A 14,640-nucleotide genomic window follows, 5' to 3' on the forward strand; every position below is an offset into this window, starting at 1 on the left:
TGGTGATATGATGAAAAATCCTCCCGTCTCCACAGCAACCTCCCGGCTTATCCTCACGATGTGCCGAGCGGTCTTTACTTAATTGGAAGGGTTTTAGGGGAGAACAGTCAAGACAGAGTCATTGGCAACATATTCCTGGAAGCGGAACGCATCACCTTCTTAACTTAATTGGATAATTCATTTTAAATTGGGTGTGCAATCACGACAGGAAAATGTTCGTGTTAATAATACATATCTGAGCTCAACTGCCTGCACCAAGAAGCCTGGCCCTGGCAGAATTCTTTAATTCCCCCAAATAAATTTTGTGAAGATAATATGATGTATTGTCTGTCAGAGTGGAGAGAGAACAAAAGTCCAGCGAGCATTTATATCCTGGAACTTTCTAGAACACCTTGGTTGGTTGCAAAATGGCACAGGAGACCCATCTATCCTGGACTCCATTCGGGGGTCTTTTGTATGTCAAAGGCGCCCGCTGTGCTCAGCCCTGGGTCTGAGCGTTGAGGGCCTGGCGTGTTTTGTTGGGTGTCTTTTTTTTCTTCTGTGTCCTGTCAGCCGCTTGGACGGTTTGGAGTACAACAGATGGCAACTGGGCTTTGCCTGGGGGGCCGAGGGGTTAACCAGGGCCTCTCTGCAAGCTCTTGGTCCTGGATGCAGCCTGGAGACCTGTGGTGTAGCTGCTGGCCTCGTGGAGGGCTTCCAGCCCGGCCGCATTGCCCCGGGAGAGAGCAGCTGGCATGAGGGAGGCAGGCTGCAGGGGGGACCCTGCGTGGTGATTGGGGGTGTCGCCTGTCTTGCACAAGCGTCCAAGCCAGCTTCCTTGTGGCACTCAGCGTTCCCCCAAATAGGGCCGTTGCTAAGAAACAGCCAGAGGCTCGGGAATAACTTCAGTGCTGTGTTGAGCAGGCTGCTGTGTTCGGCAGCCCGGCCGAATCCCCTGACGTCAGGCCGTTACCCAAGCCCACGCCAGGTTGCCAGCATGAGCCGTCCCGCTTCTGGGCTTCTAGCTGCAGGACAATTGAGTGGCTGTGTAGACAAACTGACAGAATCCCTGACGCTCACAGCATACTGCCCGCCACCCACCATCCACCCACCAGGCCCAGCTGCTCCTCTGAGCGGCCTCCTCCCCATCTCCTGCCTGGGCTCCAGCAACAGTTTATCTCAGTTCCTACCGCAAATTTGTGACAGAAGGAGGGGAAGCTCACGTGTATGGAGCATCTGTCTTGAGCCAGGCCCTGTGGTAGATATTTTTACATTTAGAGACTCGTTCCCTAACACGTGAAATGCCTGTCGTCTCTGTTGGCAGTGGGCCCATTTTAGAGGTGGGGATACTGAGTCTCAGAGAGGTTGACTAACAGGTTCAAGATGAAGCGGCCGGCGAGCAGCAGAGCTTTCTGCCTCGGAGTCTTGACCCCAAGGCCCACGCTCAGGACTACGAAGCTGGAGGGTCGCACAGTTGCAGAGCCAGGAACTCAAGCTTGAATCCCATATTCCTAATGTTGCTGATTACTGCCCCAGGGCAGGCAGGCAGAGGGGCCCAGCTTCCCATGTTTGTTGTTGGAAATGATAATGGGAAAAAAACTGCTGAAAACGTGAGGTGGTAGTTCTGGATGCCCCAGAACACCCTGCGCTTCCTTTGCATCCAGATGACACTTCCTAAAGAAAGCCAGATTGGAGCACGGCACCCCTCCGCCTGTGCACCTGCCCGGCTCCCTGCAGCCTCCAGGAAAGGTTCCAAAGTCCCGTCACCATCTGGCCGCATCCCGACTGCTCCCCCTGCAACTGCCCCACCCGCAGGGGAAGTAGGGGAGCAGTTTTACATTTTATTTTATTAACACTCCAGGGGCCTTTAATAAAAATACCCTTGAGTGTTGAAAGGGAGCCAGGGGGAGACAAGACTCCCCATCCAGCGAGAAGCAGCCGCGGGCCCAGAGGGGGTGGGAAAATGCCCTTAACATCGTGCAGTCTGGGCTTCCCGGGTGGGGTGGGTGCCCCCGGGTCAGCAGGGAGAGGAGCCCTTCACTCCAGGCCAGGAGAGAACTTGGAAGGACGGTTGGCCCTGCAGCTTTACAGTGCCAGAGAATAGAGATCTCAACCCAAACCACAAGGAAACCTCCCCCGGGAGTCGGCCAATTCCGAGACAGAGTTGGAGCCCTTTATTGGCAGCATGTTATTCTTAGAAGTTGGAAGTGGGGCTGGGTGTGATCGCGCGTGTGTGCGAATGTGCGCGCTCCAAGCTTCAGCTTTAGACCCAGGACGGCCCAGGCTGCGCTGGACCCAGTGCCCTCAGCAATGTGACGGCGTGAAGGCAGGCCGAGCTCTCAGAAAGGAAAGGCCAGGCCTCCCTGCCTCGATGGACAGAGACGTTAAGAAAGAGGAGGGAGTTTCCTAGGGCTGCTGTAACAAATTAGCACACACGTTGGTGGCTCAAAACAATAGACATTTATTCTCTAAAAGATCTGAAGCCCAGAAGTCTGAAATTGAGGTTTCAGCAGGGCCGTGCTCCCTCTGAAGGCTCTAGGGGAACATCCTTCGTTGCCTTTTCCAGCTTCTGGTGGCTCCCGGAAATCCTTGGTTCCTTGACCTATAGCTGCACCTGCCAATCTCTGCCCCAGTCTTCCCATGGCCTTCATCCTGTGTGTCTCTCTGGATTTTTCCTTTTCTTGTAGGGACATCAGTCATTTAATTTAGTGCCCACCCCGACTCCAGGATGATTCCATCCTGACATCCTTAGCTGATTACATGTGCAAAGACCCTATTTCCAGATAAGGTCTCATTTGAGGGTGGGTGTGGATTTTGGGTGGAGGGAGCGCCATTCAACTCAGGACCAAGGAGAAGGACTGCCCCGGGGGAGGGAGCTCAGGCTCACGCGTGGGTCACAGGATCCCTTTCATAGCTGCTCTAGGGCCGCCGTTGGGAGGCGAGCCTGCCCACAGCAGATTCCTAGCAGAGCCCAGTACAGCCAGCCAACCTCTGCGTCCCCTCGGGTTCAGGTGGCAGGGACGAGAAGAGGCAGGGTCTGCCACTGCCATGCAAGCAGCCATCAGACACTTAGAGGATGAGGACAGAGGCCAGATTCCCTTCCCTTGCTGTTCCTCAGAGCCCAGCCAGGAGCTTTCCATACACACGCATCTTCAGTGTTTGTTGAAAGAATGTTTGCGTGTTATGGAGGAGGAACTTTGAGCATGACTCCTACAGTGAGTCCTTGTTCTGACTTTGGAGAGAAGACAGTTAGGTTCTGTGTCAGGAAAGAATGAGTCAGATCATGGTCTGGATGGGAACTCAAAACAAGGAGCTGAAGACAGGGTGTTGGCTGCGAAGCCGGGGGCCTGGAGGCTCAGCTTTGCTACTTACTAGGCTGTGAACCCAGCTTGGAGCCCCGGATCCCTTATCTGTGAAATGGGTTTCAAAGTGTTGTGAGGCTTACATGAGATACTGCATAAGCCTTCTGTAACTGTAAAACAAAGTACCCATATAAGGAATTTTGATTCCTTGAAGGCAGAATAAAATGAGAAGACAGTGTGATACAATGAGGATGCTATTCAATTAGATCATTGCTTGCTGGGTGAAATTCCACTGGGTGAGAGCTCATGTTTTGCGGACTTCTCTGAGTGAGGCACTGACATACCCTGGCCTTTTAGAAAAAACTGCCCTATGAGGTATTTTTATTTCCCTTTTAGGAATAAACTGAATATCTAATTTTGGGAAAGCAACTATCTAATACATCTCCTGTCCCTTAACTTCGTCTGTATGTTTTTCAAAGATACCACCATCCTTTATCATGTTTTGAAGATTGTTTAAAATTCATTTTCCTAAATTCATGTAAAAATGTTGCTTTGAGAATATCAACATTTTATATTAAATGTGTTTCCAACTCATTGAATTGAGGTGAGCAAACCGAAGCCTGCAGAAGTTCAATACCTTTTCAAGGTCATAGTAAGTAACGAAGCTGGGATTCAAACCTGGGTCCGTTCATCCCAGTGCTGGTCGCACTTCGCCTCTGGCCCATCAAGGCCCTGGGCCTGTCTCTTTGTGTGAGCAGCTCTGCTCAGGCCTGTGGATACTGGGAGGAGTTGCCCATCGCTCTCCATGCTCCCTCCGAGCCCTTTTGCTGCTCGGCGGGGGCCGTAACCAGGCCCTGTATGTGGACATCAGCTTCCTGTTATTTTCCTGTCACCCTTGGGTGTCACCCACTTGGAGGTGGGTTTCTGATGTCCATCCTGCTGTGGTGGGACTGCTGGGTCCCCAGTGCCTCAAGTAGGGTGTCCCATCAAAGCAGGCACCTCCTCTGCCCTGAAGGTGGGCAGAGGCAGCTCTAGTGGGGTTAAAGAACAGCCTCAGGAAGGCCGGGCTTCCTCAGGAGGAGCTAGAAGCGCCCTAGCTTCCTGAGCGCGGAGCTGGTTTTCCCAGGCTCGCCGCAGTTACCCCGAGATTCCTCTGGAATGCAGAGCCCGTGGTCCTGGCAGCCTGGCTTAAGCAGCAGCCTCTGAGCCAACTCAGCTGCTTTCTGGGAGAGGGTGTGGTGGTGGAACAGAGAAGGCTTTGGTCTTGGCTCTGGATAGAATTGGGTTCAAACTTGAGCTCCTCCAGCTACAAGTTACGTGATCTTGAGTGCCTAAGCTTTTCAGAGCCTGCTTCCTTCTCTTAATTTGACGAGCAAAACATATGAAACATAATTTTTTTAATGTGAAAATGCAGATAAGCAAAAACAAATTTGCAAATCAACGGTAATCCTACCTCTGTAAAATTTTATTATACACCTTTCAAGATTAATTTTTCTCCTTTCATTTGATACATGTAAAATGATTTCATTAAAATAATGGAAGCATCCCAGGCATGCTGCTTTTTCCCCTAATTTTAATTTAAAGACATGGGGAAATGTTAACGATGTATTGTCCTCTAAAAGACCTCTGTGGAATTCTGTCGTAAGTCTCACCCAGTATTGAACGCACCCCTGTGGGGTGGGAAATTGGGTATAACCTCACTTCCAACCAAGAGCCTCGACTTTTTCATCTTAAAAATGGAATCACAGTGCCCATCTCGCGAGGCAGCTCTGCGTGTACACCACGTGACAGGCCCTCGCAAATGCTTGCTTCTTTTGCCCTTTCTGGCCACGGGTTCCTTTCATGTAGGCTATCTACCCCGGCCAGACGAAAGTCCCCCAAGTAAATCCTTTCCACTTCCCCGCCCCAGGATCTCGGTGACAGGCGCTCAGGGCCAGCTGCCTGTGTCACCCTCCCCGAGGGCCGCAGCCACAGCAGACGCCGTGGATCTGGGCTGCTGCCTCCAGCCTGGGCAGTGCGTTTCCTGCTCTGAGAGGCATCAGAGAACAGCGAGATCGGCTGGGGGGTGTCCGGTTAGTGTTTGCGCCAGTTGTCAGGCTGGACGTGCGGCATCTCGGCCGAAGCTGCTGGGGCATTCCGAGCGGGACGCTTGGACTCCCCAGTTGCTCGCGTCTGCTGCTCTCTGCGGGAGGGCCTGTCTTCCCCCCAGTCCTGAATCAACTGGCGTGTGTGAGGTTTTCTTCATAGTGGATGTCAAGTGCTGGCCACACGAGGCATGACGGACTGAAGCCTCATGTCTGCTTCTTGTCTTAACCCAAAGAAATAGAACATCGTGTTGCCCCTCCTTGGTCGAGATATGTAAACCAGGTGTGTTTCTGTCTGCCGGACGACCCAGCTGGTCACCCAGACCCGTGGGAATAAGTACAGCCTTCTAAGAGGTTTAATTTTGACTCTTCAGTTGTCATCAGAGCTGATGGAGGGTGGTTTTTACGTTTTGTTTTGGCTTTGCTTCAATGGGAGTGTAAAAATAATAATGCTAAGAGCTGATATATACTGTGGGCTTATCACGTGTGGCTGTCTCAGGCATTCTGCTAAGCGTTATGTGGATTACGCAGTCAATCCCGCAAGGTGGGTGGGAGGTAGTTCCCCTCATTTTATAGAGGAGGAGACGACTGATAAGAGACAGGGGTGGCATTTGACCTCAGGCCGTGACTCTGGAACCGCTCCTTGTCATCCCGGTGGCAACCCTGGTGGCCAGGTCAAGTGGGAATTTATGGAACGATCCACCACTCTGTCCTCTGTACCCAGCCCTGCTGCCAGTGTTGGGTTCAGAAAAGGATGGGCTGTCTGTCGTGAGCCGCAGACATCTCTCAGTTTTGAGAACAAGATAGGAAAGTTGTGAAATCGGGGGGTGGGGGGTGGGGCAGGGGTCCTGCAGTTTCTGGGAGCCCTGAAATGGTGGAGGATGAAGGGAGCCGCAGCCCTACTGATGGGGAACCCACAGCTGGTCCGGCTCCTCCTGGGGTCAGGAGCAGCCCCCGAGGGAAGGGCAGCACTAGGGAGGAATGAGAGCTGGGGAAAGAAGTCCGAGCACAGGAAAGCCCCAAGCATGACCCTACATCAAAATTGGGGTGCCGGGCCAGAGCCGACAGAGGCAACACTTATTTGCAGGGATAAGTGGAATTACAGTTTATTAAGCTCTCACAGAAGGTGTGAGGTTGTGGAGGTTTGCATTAGCCCCCAGTGTCTGTCTGGGAGTTTTCCACTTAAAAATGCCAGCAAAAAAGCATATGTGAAAGTATACGTATCGGATGCATCACGTGGAGCTTTAACCAGCCTGGGGATTAGCCGTGGAAAAATCGTCTGTCATGGGGTGAAGCCTCTGGCTTCCTCCCTCAGTCGGTTCTCTCCACAATGAGAGTCATTCATTCAATAAACATGTAGCGAACTTAATAGTATCCTTCATAACATCAAAATTAAGATGGTAAATTCAATTCCACAAGCATCTCTTCATTACCCTGCACTGTATGTAATTTTTTTAAAACCATAATACTTAATAGACATATGTCTGAGTTCTCCACTGTATGGGATTATTTACACAAGCTCCTTCTTCTTTAGTGGGAGGAGAAGGCAGAGTTGGGTGTAATGTATACATATTTGAACACACCCATGGACACACCTATTTTTGTAGGTAAGCCTAGAACATTGAGGGAAGTGGAAACAGGACCCACTCTCTCGGCACTGTCTGTCTTGTTAGGGCGAAATAAGCTAGGGAGACTCCCATGGGACCAGAGGTAGCTGGTGCGTCAGGAAGGGTTGCTTTGCACAAGGCGGCCACAGTCCTGCCCCAGATGGACTGCTTGCCCTGTAGGCTCCAGCAGTCTTAAAACACCCACTGGGCAGTAGTAATGGAGGGAGTGGTTTGGGGACCCGAGCTTCCACTTCTGCTGGAACTGCCGCGTGGGGTGCGTTGGGTGGGTGTTGCTTTCCCCCTCGCTGAAGTTGGTCCCGTCCTTGCCGCCTGTAACCTCACACGGAATGCCGGGTCAGAAGTCCACCCTGGTTGTGAATACACATTTGATGGGAAATTACGAACAGAGGCGGGTCCTCTACATGTGGAGGGAAGATGTGTGCAACTGTTGCCCTGAAACCGTGCTTGAGAGTCACTCGGCCCAACTGGACACAGACAGCGTTTGTCAGGTTACCAGGCAACCGTAAACACCAAATGCGTGTGAGTCTGGGAGGAAGGGGTGGAAAAACCAGGCTTCGTCTAAATATCCTTGTCACTTTTCATAATAAGAGCCCATCCCCAAGTGCTCTCGTGTCCTGGGCTGTGTCAGCCCGAGTCTTGTGTCACCCGTTGTGGCCAAGTGCTTGGAGTCAGACTGCCCAAGTACACACTCGTGATTGGGGGTGATTTATACTCTCTGAGCCTCAGTTTGCCCATCTCTAAAATGGGGGTAATAACAGTTCCAATCTTTCAGAGGAGTAAATGACTTGAAGGTGGTCAAGTTCTTAGTACACAGCCTGATAGATAATAGTCAGCAAATACTACCTGATGTTATTCCCCTGTACTGTGTGTTTTCTCAGCAAGCCCCTCATAGGCCAAACTCTTGCAAGGAAACCTCCCTTTGGAGGCTACAGAGAGATCTGCAAACACACATGCCCCCAGTACGCTCCTGGGGTCTGCCCTGGAAGTCGGGTACGAAGGGGCTGTCAGTTCAGCTGCCAGGCACACACTTCCTCTGAGTCCACCTACCCACCTAGGTCTCTGGCCTTGGGCATCCTGGTGGGGGGCTTTCCTCACTGGCTCCCCTCATGTGAGCAGATATCCCCGGTGTAGAGTTGGGCTCCCAAACAGCTGGCCTGCACACTCTGACCTCCTTCCTGCACCCCACCCTCCCCTCTCCTCCCAGCCCTTCCCAGACTTCCATCTTTGCAGAGGTTTCAAATTGTCCAGGTAGCCACATCTAATCCATCTTTCCTGTTGGTTTCTAGAGAAGCAAGACCCGCCCTGGTTCTTTCCAAAAGCTGTTTGTTTCTCCTTTCGGTCATCAGCTCCTTCAGTTGTCTCCATCCCTGTCACCGTGTAGCCTTTCCCTAAAAAAACTCTCTTGGTGTCCAAGCAGCTCTCCTCATGAAGGCAGCAGCTACTGAAGGGCCCTTACTGCTTCAGCTGAGTTCAGGGCCCTGTGCAGTGTCTTCTGTTCTCTGTTCAGAGTGGGGGTTAGCATGTTATGGCAGTTGCCATCCAGCCATCAAAAGTTCCCACCATCTTCCCTTTAAGCATGCCAAAATTCTTAAAATTCCTTATGTTCTGGATGGACCTTGAGGGCATTATGCTAAGTGAAATAAGTCAGTCAGAGAAAAACAAATACTGTATGATCTCACTCATGTGGAATCCACAAAAGCTGAACTCATAGAAACTCACAGAGTAGATTGATGGTTACCAGGGGCTGAGGTGGGGAACCAGGGAGATGTTGGTCATAGGGTACCAATTTCTAGCAGTGAGATGAGTAAATTTGGGGGATCTAATGTACAGCGTGGTGGCTAGAGTTAATAATACTGTAATATATACATGAAAGTTGCAGAGAGAGTAGACCTTACATCTTCTCACAACAACAACAAAATCGTAATTACGTGGGTGAAGGATGTGGTAACTAACCTTATCGTGGTAAATATTTTGTAATCTATACGTGCATCAAATCATCACACTGTACACCTTAAACTTACAAAATGTTATATGTCAGTTATAGCTCAGTAAAGCTGGGGGAAAAAGGATTCCTCACATTCTCTGTCTAAATAACAGCTTTACTGAAGCATAATTCACATACCAGCTAATTCACCCATTTAAGGCATACAAGTCAATGGCTTTGAGTGTCTTTATAGAGTTGTACATCCATCATCACAATCAATTTTAGAGCATTTTCACTACCACCCCCCCCCCAAATGTCTTACCTTTCAGCTGTCACCCCTCAATTCCCCCATCCCACCTAGTCATCCCCTAGGAGATGACTCATCTACTTTCCGTCTCTCTATAGATTTGTCTCTTCTGGATATTTTATATAAATAGAGTCCATCATACAATATGTGGCCTTTTGTGTCTGGCTTCTTTCACTTAGCCGAACACATTCAAGGTGTGTCCATGTTGTAGCTGTGCCAGTGCTTCATTCCCTTCTATGGCTGGATGATATTCTATCGTATGACCGTCCCCTATTTTGTTTATTTCTCAGTTGATAGTCGTGTGGGTTGTTCCTTATGTTCTTTTTTTTTTTTTTTAAGTTTAATTTTTATTTTTTTATTTATTTATGGCTGTGTTGGGTCTTCGTTTCTGTGTGAGGGCTTTCTCGAGTTGTGGCAAGTGAGGACCACTCTTCATCGCGGTGCGCGGGCCTCTCATTATTGTGGCCTCTCTTGTTGCGGAGCACAGGCTCCAGACACACAGGCTCAGTAATTGTGGCTCACGGGCCCAGTTGCTCCGTGGCATGTGGGATCCTCCTAGACCAGGGCTTGAACCCGTGTCCCCTGCATTGGCAGGCAGATTCTCAACCACTGCGCCACCAGGGAAGCCCCCTTATGTTCTTTTTAACACATTGAGGCCCAGCTCTCTATTTGAGATTGCCTTTCAATTTCCAACCACTTTTAGCATTTTTATCACAGCCCCAAATGACGTCTTGGTTTGCTTGTGAATGTAATCCCTGCTCAGACATTATGTTCTGAATACCCATAATAAAATTAAAGGTTGGTTCTGTTAAAAAAAAATAATAATAATTTCCAAGACCTGGCAGAAGAAAGGATTCAGCCCATACAGTTTCTCTTTTCTTCTGTGTAATTATTTAGGCTTTAATGATGCACTCAGTTTAGATGAGTATTCACACTGGCCGAGAATAAAATGAAGTTTTCCTCCAGGGAGAAGAATATTATGAGTGGGAAACAAAAATACCTTAGAATTTTAGCAGAGGAACACACCAGGCAAGCATGCGTTCTTTTTATGGGTCAGGTGGCACCAATAACACCCTTATTTAACCCTTTCCTTTTGGGAGCTGATTTCTCCCAGGCGCGTTGTCTACCCAGGCTTGGTGTGTCACGTGCAGAGATGATGCCAATTAGGCCCAGGTGGAATTCTTAAGTTTACTAGATCTCTCTGAAGTTTCTCTAAGTGGTTTTCAGTTTTGCTAGTGTCGAGTGTGAAAATGAGGTCAGATGGAGTAAATGGGATTTGGTGGGTTAAATTGCAGGCCAGGGTGCCATACACTGGAACTGTTCAGCTTTCAATCTCACGTACTCAGGTTTGAACCTCCTGTGTGCTGGTGCTGAGCATAGTTTCGCCAGGATTTGCGTTATTGGGTTTTCTGGTGCTGCCTGGGGACCTTGTGTGTCCCTCCCTTAGATGCCTGCCCTGAAGAATTCTTCCTTGAAAATCTCAGTGGCTTGGTAATTATGCCCATCCCTCCTGACTGCTAGATAAATTCACTTCTGGGATTTGAGGGTGCATTTAAGGAGGACAAAGGCAAGTTAGCAGGCTGTAATGTAACAAGAGGGAAGGCAAAAGCATAATATATTTATACACCAAACTGATCACAAGATGAACATCAAAATTTAATTAAATTTCCTCTCATATATTTGAAAGTTGCTAAGAGGGTAGATCTTGAAAGTTCTCATCACAAGGGAAAAAAAAATTTGTGTGTGTGTTGATGGATGTGAACCAGACTTATTGTGGTGGTCATTTTGCAGTATACACATGTCAATCATTATGCTGTACACCTGAAACTAATGTTATATGTCAATTGTATCTCAGTTTTTAAAAATTTGAGATGAACTAATTTTAAAATGTCATCTCTACTAAGGGGGCTCTTTGATTCTCTCCCTCCAACTTTGTGTGGAAATGGGAAAAACCTTAGGCTTTAGAATTAGTAGATCTTGTGGCTCTTGGGCACATCACTTCCCATCTCTGAGCTTATGTCATAAGGATGATACCCTCCAGCCTACAATTGGGTTCATGTGAGATCAAATGGGATCACTTGTGCATAACACCCAGGACAGAGTAGATGCTCAACAGGAGCTATTTTTCAAGCTCTTCTCCCCCAAATGATTTTTTTTTTTTTTTTTTTTTTTTTTTACCCTCATTCATACCCAGGTTTTAAGTGGAACCGTTTGTAAGTTAGTCCTCTTCCCATAGGATGGTGCCGCTACCTCTCTGTGCTTGAGGGAGACCATCTTTGTCTGCCTTGAGTACCTCGGACCCGGCAAGCATTTGATAGACTTTGCTAATGTTCGGATTTAATAAATCTCAAGAACAGTACAGCCTTTAAAATGAAGTCCGTTCTCCCAAAGGGGGGGGGTGGAAACTTTTGCAATGATTATTGGTTTTCATTTCCATCCTAATGTTTGAGGATGGGAGCCATAAACTGAAGAGCCAGAAGTAGATACCAGCAACTTAAAATACTGTATGAATGTCGTGAACATCCAAGTAGACGCTTTGTTTTTTCCTCCAGCAGCTTTCTTGGCAGAAAATTAAAAAGGAAAACAATGGCTACATGATTTAAGAAAACACTGTGGTGTTTTGGTGATAATAACTTACATTTCTATAATGCTTTCCAGCTTACAGAATGCTTTCCCATGATTATTTCATTGAATTCTCACAAGTCCCAGAGGTAGGTAAGACAATACTGTGTTATGGTAAAGGTAAGGCTGCCTCTGCGACTTACCTACCATGTGGCTCTGTGGGTTATTTAAATGCTCTAAGCTTATTTTCCTAAGGTTTAAAACGGGAGTTGAATCATCCCTTTCTTTTAGGATCGCCGTACAGATTATATGAGCTAATGCATAAACAATACCAGCGACATAGTAAGTGCTTAATAATTGGCAACTGTTACTATATTCTTAGGTATAATAATCCTCACTTCACAGATGAGGAAACTAAAAATGACCATCAGCTTGCCGAAGATCACACCATTTGTAATTAGCAGAACTGGAATGCAAATCAAAATTCTTCTGCCCTCAGCTTTAGTCCTCTTTCCGTTACACCTTAGCTGAGATGTGCCGTCAGGACTGTTTCGGTGCTTCTGCCAGCAAGGTTCCCCCACAAGAATGAGCCTCTTACCAGTTTCTCTGATGCACTCATCTTTTCCACGTCTGCTTTTGTGTTCACAGAACATCATCAAGAAGGTGATCGGGCAGAAGTTTGTGTATAAATTCGTCTCTTTCCCGGAGATACTGAAAATGGACCCTCACGCGGTGGAGATCAGCCGGGAGAGCCTTTTGCTGCAGGACAGCGAGTGCAAGGCACCCCCCGAGAGCCGCGAGGCCCACAGACACGGCCTGTCCGCCCTCAAGAGCGCCAGCCGCAACGAGTACATCCACTCGGGCCTGTACTCGTCCTTCACCATCAACTCCCTGCAGAACCCACCCGAGTCCCTCAAGGCCATCAAGACGGAGAAGCTGGAGGAGCAGCCGGAAGACAGCCCTCCCGTGGAAGAAGTCAGGACTGTCATCAGGTTTGTGACCAACAAAACCGACAAGCACATCAGCAGGCCCGTGGTGTCCCTGCCCTCCACGTCGGAGGCCTTCCTGGCCTCGTCCGTCTCCGCCAAGATCTCCTCTTTAATGTTGCCAAACGCCGCCGCTAGCATCTCGTCCGCCTCGCCCTCCTCGTCTCGGTCCCCGTCCCTGTCCCCTAACTCGCCCCTCCCCTCCGAACACAGAAGCCTCTTCCTGGAGGCCGCCTGCCATGACTCGGATTCCCTAGAGCCCTTGAACCTATCATCGGGCTCCAAGACCAGGTCTCCATCTCTTCCCCCAAAGGCCAAAAAACCCAAAGGCTTGGAAATCTCCGCGCCCCCGCTGGTGCTCTCCGGCACCGATATCGGCTCCATCGCCCTCAACAGCCCGGCCCTTCCCTCGGGATCCCTCACCCCAGCCTTCTTCACCGCCCAGGTAAGAGCCGTCCCGGTCGTCCTGGCTGCACCCAGACTCAGTGGCTTAGCGGAAGGGAGGAAAGAGCAACCGAAGCAACTTCCTTCTGCCCTTCAAAGGGTAATCCGAGGGTCCCTGTGGCAAAGTCACTGTGTCATTGTGCAGGGAAATTACTTTTCCATGCCCAGGTGGGAGCATACACAAGAGGAAAGGCTTAGGGTATTGACCACAGTGGGATGCTTGATTGGTTTCTAGCTTTTAGGGGCCTAAAGCCATCGTAAGATGGAATACGCACACTGGCCGTCAAAGCAGATCCAAACAGTGATTTCCTAGGGAAAGCTGAGCAGGCCGGTGACGTTTCAGAAGGCACTTGGGCTTTATGAAAATTTTATGGCACAATCTTCTCTGGGGGGCCCTTGATAAGTAGCCATTTGTTTTCTGTTAATAAGAAAATAGATGCTAACCAGTACGGCCATTGCAATCGTCAGTGGGGAGCTGGGTTGTCCTGTAGTCTCTAATAAGAAATGCAGGGGCCACATCAAACGGTGAGAAAGAGATGCTTCAGTAAAAAACAGTGCTAGTCTGAGAAAGCCCAGGTCCACAGCATAGGGGAGAGGAAAGCAAACTCGTAGAGCAAGAAAAGTCTTCGGTGCTGTTAACTCCAACATGAAGGCGGCCTTTTCCTCTAAATACAGTATTCAGATGCTCACTCGTGTCCAGCTGGCAGCTGCAGGGCAAAGGCAGAGCAGGTGCTGGTAAACCTACTTCTGCTTCCTCTGGAAAACTGGATGCGTTTCAGTGGCAGAGGTTAAGTGCATTTGCTTTGGGGTCACAGACCTGGATTCAGTCCCTGGCTGCACTGCTGGGTAGAAATGTGACTGCGGGTACTTGCTCTCTGAGCCAGTTTCCACATCTGTGCAATGGATTGTTGTGAGGATTAAAGGGGATAATGGCCGTGGGAAGAGAGCTGGCTACAACCGGCAGGTTTTAGTATCATGTGACTTTGTGGCACCAGGGTGGGGTCATGCTTGAGGTGGGTAGGAGCTCTCTGTCCCCTGCCTCTGTACCCATCGCTGCAGGTGTCCTTGCTGTCACCATCACTAGTGGCAGCATAACTGAGCTGCTCATGTGTGCCAGGTACTGTTCGAAACACCGTCTATGCACCGTCTCAGTTATTTTTCATCACAGGCCCGTGAAGGAGATACTATTATTATCCCATTTTTCCAACAGAGGTAAATGAGGCACGGAGGTAAGGTAACTCATCCAAGGTCACACAGCTAATAGGCCACAGAGGTGAACTTGAACCCAGTTAGTCCGCTCCAGAAGCCATGCTCTTTAAGTAAAATGCTCTCGGCATGTGCACTGGGAAAATGCCCACTTGTACCTGATCATGAGATGTCCGTGGAGTTTGCGGGCAGCTGAAAGCAGCTCTTGGGCATTTTCC

At 49.2% G+C, this 14,640-nt stretch overlaps 1 protein-coding gene across 1 annotated transcript in view; it reads left to right on the plus strand.

Moving 5' to 3' along the window:
* Positions 1-14,640, plus strand: part of ELK3 (ETS transcription factor ELK3) — a 68,705-nt gene that overhangs the window by 37,315 nt on the left and 16,750 nt on the right. The window contains exon 3 of the mRNA XM_059936707.1: positions 12,435-13,217. Coding sequence (XP_059792690.1) covers positions 12,435-13,217 — 783 coding nt within the window. The remainder of the gene's footprint in view (positions 1-12,434; positions 13,218-14,640) is intronic.

The sequence above is a fragment of the Balaenoptera ricei genome, chromosome 10, assembly GCF_028023285.1.
Source record: "Balaenoptera ricei isolate mBalRic1 chromosome 10, mBalRic1.hap2, whole genome shotgun sequence".
NCBI classification, from domain to species: domain Eukaryota; kingdom Metazoa; phylum Chordata; class Mammalia; order Artiodactyla; family Balaenopteridae; genus Balaenoptera; species Balaenoptera ricei.